The sequence below is a fragment of the Argopecten irradians genome, chromosome 12 (genome assembly GCF_041381155.1).
Source record: "Argopecten irradians isolate NY chromosome 12, Ai_NY, whole genome shotgun sequence".
Lineage (NCBI taxonomy): Eukaryota > Metazoa > Mollusca > Bivalvia > Pectinida > Pectinidae > Argopecten > Argopecten irradians.
In genome coordinates this window covers 41067189-41080770 of record NC_091145.1, presented here as the reverse complement: position 1 = coordinate 41080770, position 13582 = coordinate 41067189, and the positions used below count along the sequence as shown (strand labels likewise).

At 35.2% G+C, this 13582-nt stretch overlaps 1 protein-coding gene across 3 annotated transcripts in view; it reads left to right on the top strand.

The window, feature by feature from the left end:
* LOC138335835 (gelsolin-like protein 2) overlaps positions 1 to 12144 on the top strand; it is a 59046-nt gene extending 46902 nt beyond the window's left edge. For all 3 annotated transcript variants that reach the window (XM_069284989.1, XM_069284987.1, XM_069284990.1), the window contains 7 exons: positions 126 to 234; positions 550 to 660; positions 1114 to 1197; positions 1897 to 1991; positions 7549 to 7627; positions 8819 to 8914; positions 11020 to 12144. In XM_069284989.1, the coding sequence (XP_069141090.1) occupies positions 126 to 234; positions 550 to 660; positions 1114 to 1197; positions 1897 to 1991; positions 7549 to 7627; positions 8819 to 8914; positions 11020 to 11115 (670 nt within the window). In that variant the 3' untranslated portion in view covers positions 11116 to 12144. The remainder of the gene's footprint in view (positions 1 to 125; positions 235 to 549; positions 661 to 1113; positions 1198 to 1896; positions 1992 to 7548; positions 7628 to 8818; positions 8915 to 11019) is intronic.
* The last annotated feature ends 1438 nt before the right edge of the window (positions 12145 to 13582 follow it).

The following is a 13582-nucleotide window of genomic DNA, read 5'->3' as shown; positions in this document are numbered from 1 at the left end:
GTCTTTATGAGCGAGTGGCATATAAAACTAAGTCATTGTTCATAGCCACAATTCTATTGATCACCTAACGTGAACTTATATAATTATAGTTCAGCTTTAATTAATTCAACCACTAATTATTACAGGATAATGAAAGGGGGTGCTGATACAGGATTCCGCCGTGTGTTGCCTGAGGAGTACAAAACGCGTCTCTTTAAGGTCTGCGGACTGAAAAAGAGAATATCAGTTCTTGAGGTAGGACACTGGGTTCTTTGCTGATTGAAGTTAAATCTACTAAGTAAAAGAATGTTAACCTTTCCTTCAATAATTTCATTTAATATCTGGGGAATTCAGACGTGTCACAGGAAAGAATTTAGAAGTCACAATATAGGTAAAAAGTTAAAATTGTCCCCAGATGTTGGATGCCATTTTTGGTACAGCAGTTGTTGAAACTTGATTGTGCAAATGGATCATTCATATAATAATTTTGCTAAATAATGGGAGTCTCCTGTAGGACAGAATTACTGGGATATGATTTTAAATGTTATTTCTAACTATTTTGTATTGCAGGTGTCCCCCACAACGGAGAACTTGAATCCTGATGATGTGTTCATAGTCGATATGGGTCTGGAAGTTTATCAGTACAATGGCCCTAACGCAAACAAGGATGAGCGATTCTGGGTTTGTATTGATTTCTATTCCTTCTAAGACTACTGTATATAAACTTTACAATGTGTCTCCTTTGTACATTAATAATCCAGATGTTCTGTTATTAATTAAAACAGGACAGTGATATTAATATTTAGTTATATAATTCACTTCTGTGGACAACAACATACCCATGCAAATTGATATTATTGTTTGATATTGGTGTTCCCTGCTGAAGTAGACCGTCAACATGTAATCAAGAGTTCCTGCTGAAGTAGACCGTCAACATGTAATCATGCGTTCCTGCTGAAGTAGACCGTCAACATGTAATCATGTGATCCTGCTGAAGTGGACCATGAACATGTAATCATGCGTTCCTGCTGAAGTAGACCGTCAACATGTAATCATGCGTTCCTGCTGAAGTGGACATGTAATCAAGCGTTCCTGCTAGACTTGCAACATGTAATCATGCATTCCCTCTTTCAGGCCACACAATACCTGCAGAAACTAAAAAGTGAGCGTGGGGGCAAGGTCAAGGTTGAAGTGTTGGATGGTGAGACTTCCATGGAGGTAAGTTATCAATGCTTTAGTTTACACAGAAGATGTTAGACATAGATCTTTGGTGGGCTCTGGGATCTCTTGTTATTACATAGCCACTGTACAGTACTGTAATGTTACTACTAAACCCAATGTATGATAATTTCCAGTATTTACATTGGCAGTTAGGCTCTGTCATAGCAATATCTTCACCAGATTTCAAAAGGTCATGAAAGACTGGGTTCACATAGGTGTGAGAATTTACAGAAGATTGATAAAAAATGAATTATATTGTAATTAAAATACATTGTTATTGAAAACATGTACCATTTTACCATGTACCATTTGACATGCTTGAACCCCATGTAACCATGGCAACCAATGCTTTATAACAATGTGACTTAATGTTGCTGTTTCACTGCCTGGCTTAGTGAGGATAATGACACAGGTAACAGCTCATGATAGGATTGAAATGTAGTATCAAAAATAAGCCAATGGTAAGTTTTTGAACTTCAAAAAACTAATCAAAAATCAAAATCTGTGCCAGTTTTAGTATGTATTATAATTAAAAGGCGAGTGTTTCAGTAGTGAAGATATGAAACAATAACCTGTGTAATTAAAATGTGTATGGAGACATCATAGATTATTTTGTGGAGGTAAGAGTGAGCTTCACTTGCAAAAACCCGGATTACATGTATAAAGCTATATAGTAGTTATTCTGTTTTTATCCAGCATGCTGCTTTTGGCCAGTTGAAGGATAAACGTGATGATGATGATGATGATGAAAACGATGAAACGGATGATGGTGCAGAGCCAAAACTGTTCAGGTAAATCACCATTCTAGTTTCAGGTAAACCCATGTCATAGATATTGTAAGTCACACAGGTAAACCCATGTCATAGATATCGTAAGTCACACAGGTAAACCCATGTCATAGATTTTGTAAGTCACACAGGTAAACCCATGTCATAGATATCGTAAGACACACAGGTAAACCCATGTCATAGATATCATAAGACACACAGGTAAACCCATGTCATAGATATCGTAAGTCACACAGGTAAACCCATGTCATAGATATTGTAAGACACACAGGTAAGCCCATGTCATAGATATCGTAAGACACACAGGTAAACCCATGTCATAGACATCATAAGACACACAGGTAAACCCATGTCATAGACATCATAAGACACACAGGTAAACCCATGTCATAGATATCGTAAGTCACACAGGTAAACCCATGTCATAGATATTGTAAGACACACAGGTAAGCCCATGTCATAGATATCGTAAGTCACACAGGTAAACCCATGTCATAGACATCATAAGACACACAGGTAAACCCATGTCATAGATATCGTAAGTCACACAGGTAAACCCATGTCATAGATATTGTAAGACACACAGGTAAGCCCATGTCATAGATATCGTAAGACACACAGGTAAACCCATGTCATAGATATCGTAAGTCACACAGGTTAACCCATGTCATAGATATCGTAAGACACACAGGTAAATCCATGTCATAGATATTGTAAGTCACACAGGTAAACCAATGTCATATATATCGTATGTCACACAGGTAAACCCATGTCATAGATAGTGTAAGACACACAGGTAAACCCATGTCAAAGATATTGTAAGACACACACAGGTAAACCCATGTCATAGATAGTGTAAGACACACAGGTAAACCCATGTCATAGATAGTGTAAGTCACACAGGTAAACCCATGTCATAGATATTGTAAGTCACACAGGTAAATCCATGTCATAGACATCATAAGACACACAGGTAAACCCATGTCATAGATATCGTAAGACACACAGGTAAATCCATGTCATAGATATCGTAAGTCACACAGGTAAACCCATGTCATAGATATCGTAAGACACACAGGTAAACCCATGTCATAGACATCATAAGACACACAGGTAAACCCATGTCATAGATATCGTAAGACACACAGGTAAACCCATGTCATAGATATCGTAAGACACACAGGTAGCTCACCTGTTTACTTTATAGGGTCAGATCCAGGTAAATGGAAATGATCAGCTCACCTGTTTACTTTATAGGTTCAGATCCTGTTTATTAGATACAGCTAGGTATATAGAGGGTATATAGAACAGGCATGGGGTAATCGTAATCGTGTAATCGTAATCGATTGTAATTAATTACATTTTCTCAAGTAATCGACAGTAATCAGTAATCGAAGGCTATTTCGATTACTTGTAATCGTAATCGATTACAGTAAAAATTTACTGTGTAATCGTAATTACATTTCGATTACTTTTCAATTACATTATACCTATTATGAAGTTGAATTGAGCAGCCAGTATACTAAGTTTAGAAAGTGTAAAGTTCAACTTGTCTGCTGTAATTCAACTAAAACTGAAGACAGATGTAACAGTGTTTAGTATTGGGCTATAAAAATCTTTTATAATTAATTTTCTGATGAACCGTAAGGCTCAAAGAAATAAAGAATACATACAAATTGTCTACACAGGTACATTTTATAGCTAATTTTAAGTTTCACCAGTGTGCCCATTTGCATAAGAGCATATTGTATTAAACTTTGGAAAGCATTGTTTTCATAAAAGTCAACAGGCATTGACGAAGATCAATTCAGTTGTTTCAGGGGTGTGTTCCCGCTATGCCTACATTCTATAACAATAGGTAAAAAGATCAAAGAAAGTGTAATTATAGTCTGTTTCATACAAGTTTCTGATACATGTACTTCGTCTACTTACCTGGAGTTTATCATGCGTGCATGTAGAATAATAGTAGTCAGTAGTTTACTAGAAATTATAGTAATAATTATAGTAGTTTACTAAATAATTCATCAATATTACATGTACATTATAGAATAGTCCTCATGATGAAATATCATATTATAAAACATTTATTATGATTAATACATTAATGAAAAAAAATGTTGAAAATTTCCTGCAAAAGTGTGTTGTAAAATGCACATTCTTACGGCATCACAATCTTCTTCGTGAAAATATGTGATTTGTTATATCATATTCTCAAGAATTAAACCTGCAGTATGTACACCATTGAATGAAATATCACCTATAACACTCTCTAAGTCACATCATATACCATACCAGTTTGTATATGATGATTTGGAAAGAAGTTAAACTTACAAAAATATGCATGTAAGTAGGAAATATCATGTTGTATGCGTTCGATGTCAAGGTTTGTCATACCTATTTTTGCTGATTACATGATAGATGGTATTTTGCTAATTCCCTTATATTAGTCGCTGCCATAGGTTTCACATCATTTTTATTTTCTTATCTTTTTTTTTTTTTTTTTTTTTACAAAATTAATGTTAGTTCTCCTTGTGAATGTATTTGCCGTCTATTTGATCAGAAAGTAGACATTTCATAAAAATCCGTATATTTTGTCATGGGTTGTATAACGTATGAACTTAATTAAGGACTACATGTATGGTTTTTGCCCTTTTTGTTTCACGAATACGTCATATTTCAAATTCCTAATTAAGGTTGAAATTCAAACATCGAGTACAAATTCCTTGATGCAATTAGATATAACGGTTGTATAGCATTGCGGCTGCAGTTTTTATGGTAACCATGCATCCTAATATGATATATATAAGTTACTTAAAAACAGAAACTGGAAATTTTGTCAATTATTTGATATGCTAAATATAGAAAACATAGTGCGCATCATTAAACAAAACTTATATTTATCTTATAAAGATGTAACTTAAGTGCCTGTATTTTTCAGTAAAATATTACATGTATGTACATGTGCATGTATTTAATTTATGTTTCTGATTAACTCAATAATTTTATTTTTTATAAGCTGCAAATAATTTCACTGCTCTCCTGATATAACTTCGGTTTGTCTTCATAAATTTGGTATCAACTCAAGCTCATAATCCAGGTAAAATACATAGTATGAAATATGTTAGTCGAAAAATTGAAATTGAAGTACGCATGTAGGAGGGAATCCGTCCGTTAATATTCGAGATTTGTTACAACTGCTTTGAATAATCGTATATTGACGTATAACCTACACTGTTCTATGCATCTGTGGTTGGACAAGGGGAACACTTGTTTCATCTTTTATTTGCTACAAAAGCCCAAAATCTATTTTTTTTTCTCTAAAAATATAGTAAAGAATGGATGTTATACATACTAACATAATGATGTTTGTTTAAGGTCGTATGTTATTAAGTTTTATTAGATTCCATATTATTAAAAATTCATTCGAAAATTGATAGAGAAATATTGTCATAAAAATATATATAATGCTGTTATGTGTGGCCAAAAATATCGGTGATAAATATCTTATTTTCATTTGTTATTTTTTGTTCGTCTTTGCAAAAAATATATATATACTTATACCTCTTGATACAATTACCAAAATCCATCTGACGACCTTTTGCCCATAATGCAAAACATGGTATGTATGTCCAGGTAAAAAATCCAGGTAGATCACACACAGGTAAAGTTACTTTTATGATACAGACTATAATTGTTATAACAACATACTTGCTGGTAGATGTTTTTAAAATGTAGGCGTTCCGGGATACAGCCGTTTCAGGGCGTATGTCCTCAGATTTCCTATGAACTTGTTGTTTTAGGAAACAATGAGAAGTCAATTAATTCTGTTTGATATTCCCAGTAACTGTTCTTTTTACCTGTACAGTCAACCAAGATTTATCTGTTTAGCTCGGAAGCATAAGTCACATTTTTGCTTTAAAAAATCTTTAAACTATATACTTGAATCATTTTTCTATATTTAACATGTATTGCATTGTAAATGAAAATTATAGATATAAGAAAAAATACACTGCAACAGATTTCCGCCTTCTCACTAGAAGAATCAAGAATTAGATTTCAGGTTTAAAATATCTACTTGTTGTGTTATACCGTCATCTGCAAAATGCAGGTTATCAATTAACCACATACGAAAAATGCACATGGTCATTTCTAAGACACACCAGTTTAAAAAGCATGATGTGGGACAGGTGTAAACTTGAAACTAAATTAACAGTTTAACTAATTCCAATGAAACTATTTTATATAAAAATAACTGGTCTTGGAATGCTATCAAATCGTAAAAAGGAAAATTTGAAAATATTGTGGTAGAAGATAAAATTTAATAAATCAACTAAATATGTAATCGAATGTAATTGAAAGTAATTTCAATTACTTTTTGTAAAGTAATCGATTGTAATCAATTACAGGTCAATGGTACCTGTAATCGGATTACAGCATTTTCTCCCAAGTAATCGATTATTAATTAATTACATTTTGAAGTAATTGTGCCCATGCCTGATATAGAAGGTATATAGAGGTTTCACAACGAGTCGTTGTTGGATACGGAATTTATTCCACACGAGTGAGTTATTTTTTTAAAAGTTACAAAAGACACTCGCTTAAGCTTGTGTCTTTTGCTCTCTGTTAAAAAATAACCACGACTGTGGAATAAATTTCATATCCAATAACCACGAGTCGTGTGACCTATTTCTACCACAATTATATCCGTTTTTAGCCGATAGAAATATGACGAGGATAAGGTAACGTGTATTTGCCAAGATATGTAAATAAGATTTAATGATATTTAAATCAGCAAAAAGGTGCTAATTAATATTCAAAAGTCATATTTTGATAAAGAATACATTCATATAAAAGTCTTCAAATTGGTAACAACTTTATAATGAAATATTTCTCATTTAACGTATTATTCAAGTTACTTTTTCAAGGTTACGTACAATATAACACTCTTTTTCGGTCTACAAAAAAACATGTGCATGGCAATGCCATGCCCTTTACTTCCTGCCAAATAATCATTGTAATCAAGTTCAAGTACGTTTCAGACTTATTTACTCTACTAGACTCACCAGTATTAAGATCCTTTTCCTTCAAAACGAGTTACAGATTATTATACTTCACATAAAACCGTCACGTTTTTGAGACATACATCGACCTTGATGCGTACTAAACGCTTTGCAACACCAGTTTTGACCTCAGGTGGCAAGCACAACATACATTGTAGCATGACGTCACTCGATTATTAATGACATTGACAAATGACGACGTTGCACTGAGACACAAGTAGTTTGGTCAAAGTTCAACGTGTCAGCCAATCAGAATGCGTAGAGTTTATACTGCGTGTGGTATAAACAAATTGTTAATCAACAGCTACATTGTTTATCTGATACCTTGAGAGTTGAATAACAGCACCTTTTGTGGTAGAAATTGAAATAATCAGCTTATCTGTTTTCCTTCTGGTATGCGATTCTGGCCATATAAAACAAAAAACCAAATGACACACAACATCAAGATGTGAATGCAAGTACAAATATTACTGATGCTGTTTATTTCTTTGTTTGCTTAGAGTAAGTGACGAATCTGGCAGTACAGAGGTCTCTGAAGTCGCATCAGGAAACATCACCAGAGATATGTTGGAATCCAAGGTAAGTTACTCTAAGAGTTATCAACCAATCATAGTTACTGTCAGAATTATAAGCCAACCATAGTTACTGTCAGACTTATTAGCCAATGATAGTTACTGTCACTTATCAGCCAATCATAGTTACTGTCAGAATTATCATCCAGTCATAGTTACTGTCAGAATTATCATCCAATCATAGTTACTGTCAGAATTATCAGCCAATCATAGTTACTGTCAGAATTATCATCCAATCATAGTTACTGTCACATTTATCAGCCAATCATAGTTACTGTCAGAATTATCATCCAATCATAGTTACTGTCAGAATTATCAGCCAATCATAGTTACTGTCAGAATTATCATCCAATCATAGTTACTGTCAGAATTATCATCCAATCATAGTTACTGTCAGAATTATCAGCCAATCATAGTTACTGTCAGAATTATCAGCCAATCATAGTTACTGTCACAATTATCAGCCAATCATAGTTATTGTCAGAATTATCAGGCAATCATAGTTACTGTCACCTTTATCAGCCAATCATAGTTACTGTCAGAATTATCATCCAATCATAGTTACTGTCACATTTATCAGCCAATCATAATTACTGTCAGAATTATCAGCCTATAATACTTAATGTCAGATTTATCAGCCAATCATAGTTACTGTCAGAATTATCAACTAATAATAGTTACTGTCAGAATTATCAGCCAATCATAGTTACTGTCAGAATTATCAACTAATAATAGTTTCTGTCAGAATTATCAGCCAATCATAGTTACTGTCAGAATTATCATCCAATCATAGTTACTGTCAGTATTATCATCCAATCATAGTTACTGTCACATTTATCAGCCAATCATAGTTACTGTCAGAATTATCATCCAATCATAGTTACTGTCACATTTATCAGCCAATCATAGTTACTGTCAGAATTATCAGCCAATAATACTTACTGGCAGATTTATCACCCAATCATAGTTACTGTCAGAATTATCATCCAATCATAGTTACTGTCACATTTATCAGCCAATCATAGTTACTGTCAGAATTATCAGCCAATAATACTTAATGTCACATTTATCACCCAATCATAGTTACTGTCAGAATTATCAGCCAATCAAAGTTACTGTCAGAATTATCAACTAATAATAGTTACTATGTGTATATTTTGTGGTGAGTTTTGTTAGAGCAGGAATTGTGTATTTTCAGGATGTATTCCTGTTGGATACTCCAAGCCACATGTTTGTCTGGATTGGTGGTGGCGCATCTGTTGATGAGCGAAGGAATGGCATGCCATATGCTCACGTGAGTGTTATATATATACTTATTTATGCCACGTTCAGGAATAGAAATTCAAATCTACTTAATGTTAAAGTAAACGTAAGAGAGCACAATAAGTATATAACCATGCAATGTCTGTAATGCTTTTCTATGGAGAATGTTAAGGTATAGAACTAGTTAATGGCTACGTGTAATTTGGTTGTGTATGAAATATCTCTTCCAGTCCTAAACACAGCCGCCCATCAATATCTGATGATATAATAATGGTCATAATTGTCACAAGACTTACTGTATACTGTACTCATGTCACATGACTTATACTTGTCACATGACTGACTTTACTTTTATGTCGCATGACATACTGTACTTTTATGTCACATAACACACTGTGCTCTTATGTCACATAACATACTGTGCTCTTATGTCACATAACACACTGTGCTCTTATGTCACATAACATAACATACTGTACTGTTATGTCACATAACACACTGTGCTCTTATGTCACATAACATAACATACTGTACTGTTATGTCACATAACACACTGTGCTCTTATGTCACATAACACACTGTGCTCTTATGTCACATAACACACTGTGCTCCTATGTCACATAACACACTGTGCTCTTATGTCACATAACACACTGTGCTCTTATGTCACATAACATACTGTGCTCTTATGTCACATGACATACTGTGCTCTTATGTCACATGACTTAACTGCACTTTTATATCAGATGACATACTGTACTCTTATGTCACATGACTGACTTTACTTTTATGTCACATAACACACTGTGCTCTTATGTCACATAACACACTGTGCTCTTATGTCACATAACACACTGTGCTCTTATGTCACATAACACACTGTGCTCTTATGTCACATAACATACTGTACTTTTATGTCACATAACACACTGTGCTCTTATGTCACATAACACACTGTGCTCTTATTTCACATAACATACTGTGCTCTTATGTCACATAACATACTGTGCTCTTATGTCACATGACTTAACTGCACTTTTACATCACATGACATACTGTACTCTTATGTCACATAACATACTGTGCTCTTATGTCACATAACGCACTGTGCTCTTATGTCACATAACACACTGTGCTCTTATGTCACATAACACACTGCTCTTATGTCACATAACACACTGTGCTCTTATGTCACATAACACACTGTGCTCTTCTGTCACATAACATACCGTGCTCTTATGTCACATAACATACTGTGCTCTTATGTCACATAACATACTGTGCTCTTATGTCACATAACATACTGTACTTTTATGTCACATAACACACTGTGCTCTTATGTCACATAACATACTGTGCTCTTATGTCACATGACTTAACTGCACTTTTACATCACATGACATACTGTACTCTTATGTCACATAACATACTGTGCTCTTATGTCACATGACTTAACTGCACTTTTACATCACATGACATACTGTACTCTTATGTCACATGACTGACTTTACTTTTATGTCACATAACACACTGTGCTCTTATGTCACATAACACACTGTGCTCTTATGTCACATAACATACTGTGCTCTTATGTCACATGACTTAACTGCACTTTTACGTCACATGACATACTGTACTCTTATGTCACATAACATACTGTGCTCTTATGTCACATGACTTAACTGCACTTTTACATCACATGACATACTGTACTCTTATGTCACATGACTGACTTTACTCTTATGTCACATAACACACTGTGCTCTTATGTCACATAACACACTGTGCTCTTATGTCACATAACATACTGTGCTCTTATGTCACATAACATACTGTGCTCTTATGTCACATAACATACTGTGCTCTTATGTCACATAACATACTGTACTTTTATGTCACATAACACACTGTGCTCTTATGTCACATAACATACTGTACTTTTATGTCACATAACATACTGTACTTTTATGTCACATAACATACTGTGCTCTTATGTCACATAACACACTGTGCTCTTATGTCACATGACACACTGTGCTCTTATGTCACCTGGTATACTATACTTAAATCATAAGATTACTGCACACATGTCACATGACAGGAAGCTCATAAATATATTTTCTTGTTCATTTACAGAAACATTTGATGAAATCAAGCCATCCTTTCGTGCCTATTACATGCGTGAGTGAAACCGGCAAAAAGGATAAGGATTTTGAGAAATTCTTCGCATAAATCCATGGAGCATTTTCTGAGGAATGCTCTCACACGTCTGCACTTGTATATATTTGAAATGGAGAAAGATGAACAATTAATTCAACACCAGAGCAAAATAAACAAATTTTCCCTTCCTGAAAACTAAACAATGTCTTAATGGGAGGGATTTGGATTTTGTATAGTTGTGATATCAGAACTAAAAATGAACATTGCTGATCATTTAATGTGTACACATATATTACTACAGCTGACAACCTAGTAATGTGTGAGCAGCCTGACTCAGTGTCCTTTATATCAATCTTTTTTACATTCTTGTAAACTCTTTATCAACATTACTTTATTGTATGGTACCTTGTCTCTGTTCCATTATCATTCATTGGACATTCATTTTGTTAACCTCTTCACTTAAGTTATTGTGGACCAAGTTTACGAATATTTTTTAATTTAAACATGACTCCTGAAGTGCAGTAAGAGATTAGGGTGATGTCGCCTTTAGACAAACAGTAGGCTACGTCATGGTGACGTCTGATTGACTTGTTGAGCATGCTCGTTATGTTATTGATGTCGATTGGTTAACCCAGATCAAAGTCGTCTTGCTAATCCAAATCGCTATAAATGTAACGGTCACTTTTAAATATTAGCTTTGGAAGACGCAGTGAAATTACTGACACATAGGGAAGACATTCAAACTAAGGAATTGAATCTTTGATACGGAAAAGAAACCTCTTTATGATGGTATGTGAACAATCTGCTTAAAGCTATCTACGCAAACAAGAACTTAAATCATAACTTATTTTGGCATTTTGATTAATAAATGTATCAGCGTATGGAGATTGGCCGTTGTATTTAATGCTTATTTTGCAAATTATTTGGTTACATTGATTTGAGCTGCCTTTGTTTTTTATTGAATCTATTGAAACTATCCAATGTATTTTGAGTCTCATGTTCCTTACTGTTGGGTAGCGTGTAGTTATACTGTTATAACCTTGCACCGTCTAGTTTTATATTTATAATTACCTAGAAATAAATAGTGCCTTTCACATCACATATGTTGCCTTACTTTGTCTATTTTTAGGTCATCTGACCGAAGGTCAGGATGACCTATTGTCATCGTGTTTCGTCCGTCGTCGTGCGCCGTCCGCCGTGCGTCGTGCGTAAAACTATTTATACAAAAGCCTACTCCTCCTAAACCCTTGAGTGAATTACATCCATATTTGGTGTGAAACATCCTTGGGGAAGGACAATCATATTTTATATAAATGAGATAGGTCCGACCCCTAGGGGCAGAGGGGCGGGGCCCCAAAAGGGCAAATTTTCTTAATTTTAGCTTTTAAATCCTACTCCTCCTTCATCCTTGGATGGATTTCATCCATATTTGGTGTGAAACATCATTGGGGACGGACAATCATATTTTATATAAATGAGCCTGGTCCGACCCCTAGGGGCTGAGGGATGGGGCCCCAAAAGGACAAATTTTGTCAATTTTAGCTTTAAAATCCTACTCCTCCTTCATCCTTTGATAGATTTCATCCATATTTGGTGTGAAACATCATTGGGGACGGACAATCATATTTTTAGCCCACCATCATCAGATGGTGGGCTATTCAAATCGCCTTTCGTCCGTGGTCCGTCGTCCGTCCGTCCGTCCTTCCGTCCGTCCGTCCTTCCGTCCGTCCGTCCGTCCGTCCGTTAACAATTCTTGTTACCGCTATTTCTCAGAAAGTAGAGAAGGGATCTTTCTCAAATTTCACATGCAGGTTCCCCTAGGGCCCTAGTTGTGCATATTGCATTTTGGGATCAATCGGTCAACAAGATGGCCGACTGGCGGCCATCTTGGATTTTGATAGTTAAAGTTTGTTACCGCTATTTCTCAGAAATAACTAAAGGGATCTTTCTCAAATTTTACATGTAGGTTCCCCTAGGGCCCTAGTTGTGCATATTGCATTTTGGGACCAATCGGTCAACAAGATGGCCGACTGGCGGCCATCTTGGATTTTGATAGTTAAAGTTTGTTACCGCTATTTCTCAGAAAGTACTTAAGGGATCTTTCTCAAATTTCATATGTAGGTTTCCCTAGGGGCCTAGTTGTGCATATTGCATTTTGGGACCAATCGGTCAACAAGATGGCCGACTGGCGGCCATCTTGGATTTTGATAGTTAAAGTTTGTTACCGCTATTTCCCAGAAAGTACTGAAGGGATCTTTCTCAAATTTCATATGTAGGTTCCCCTAGGGCCCTAGTTGTGCATATTGCATTTTGGGACCAATCGGTCAACAAGATGGCCGACTGGCGGCCATCTTGGATTTTGATAGTTAAAGTTTGTTACCGCTATTTCTCAGAAAGTACTTAAGGGATCTTTCTCAAATTTCATATGTAGGTTTCCCTAGGGCCCTAGTTGTGCATATTGCATTTTGGGACCAATCGGTCAACAATGATGGCCGACTGGCGGCCATCTTGGATTTTGATAGTTAAAGTTTGTTACCGC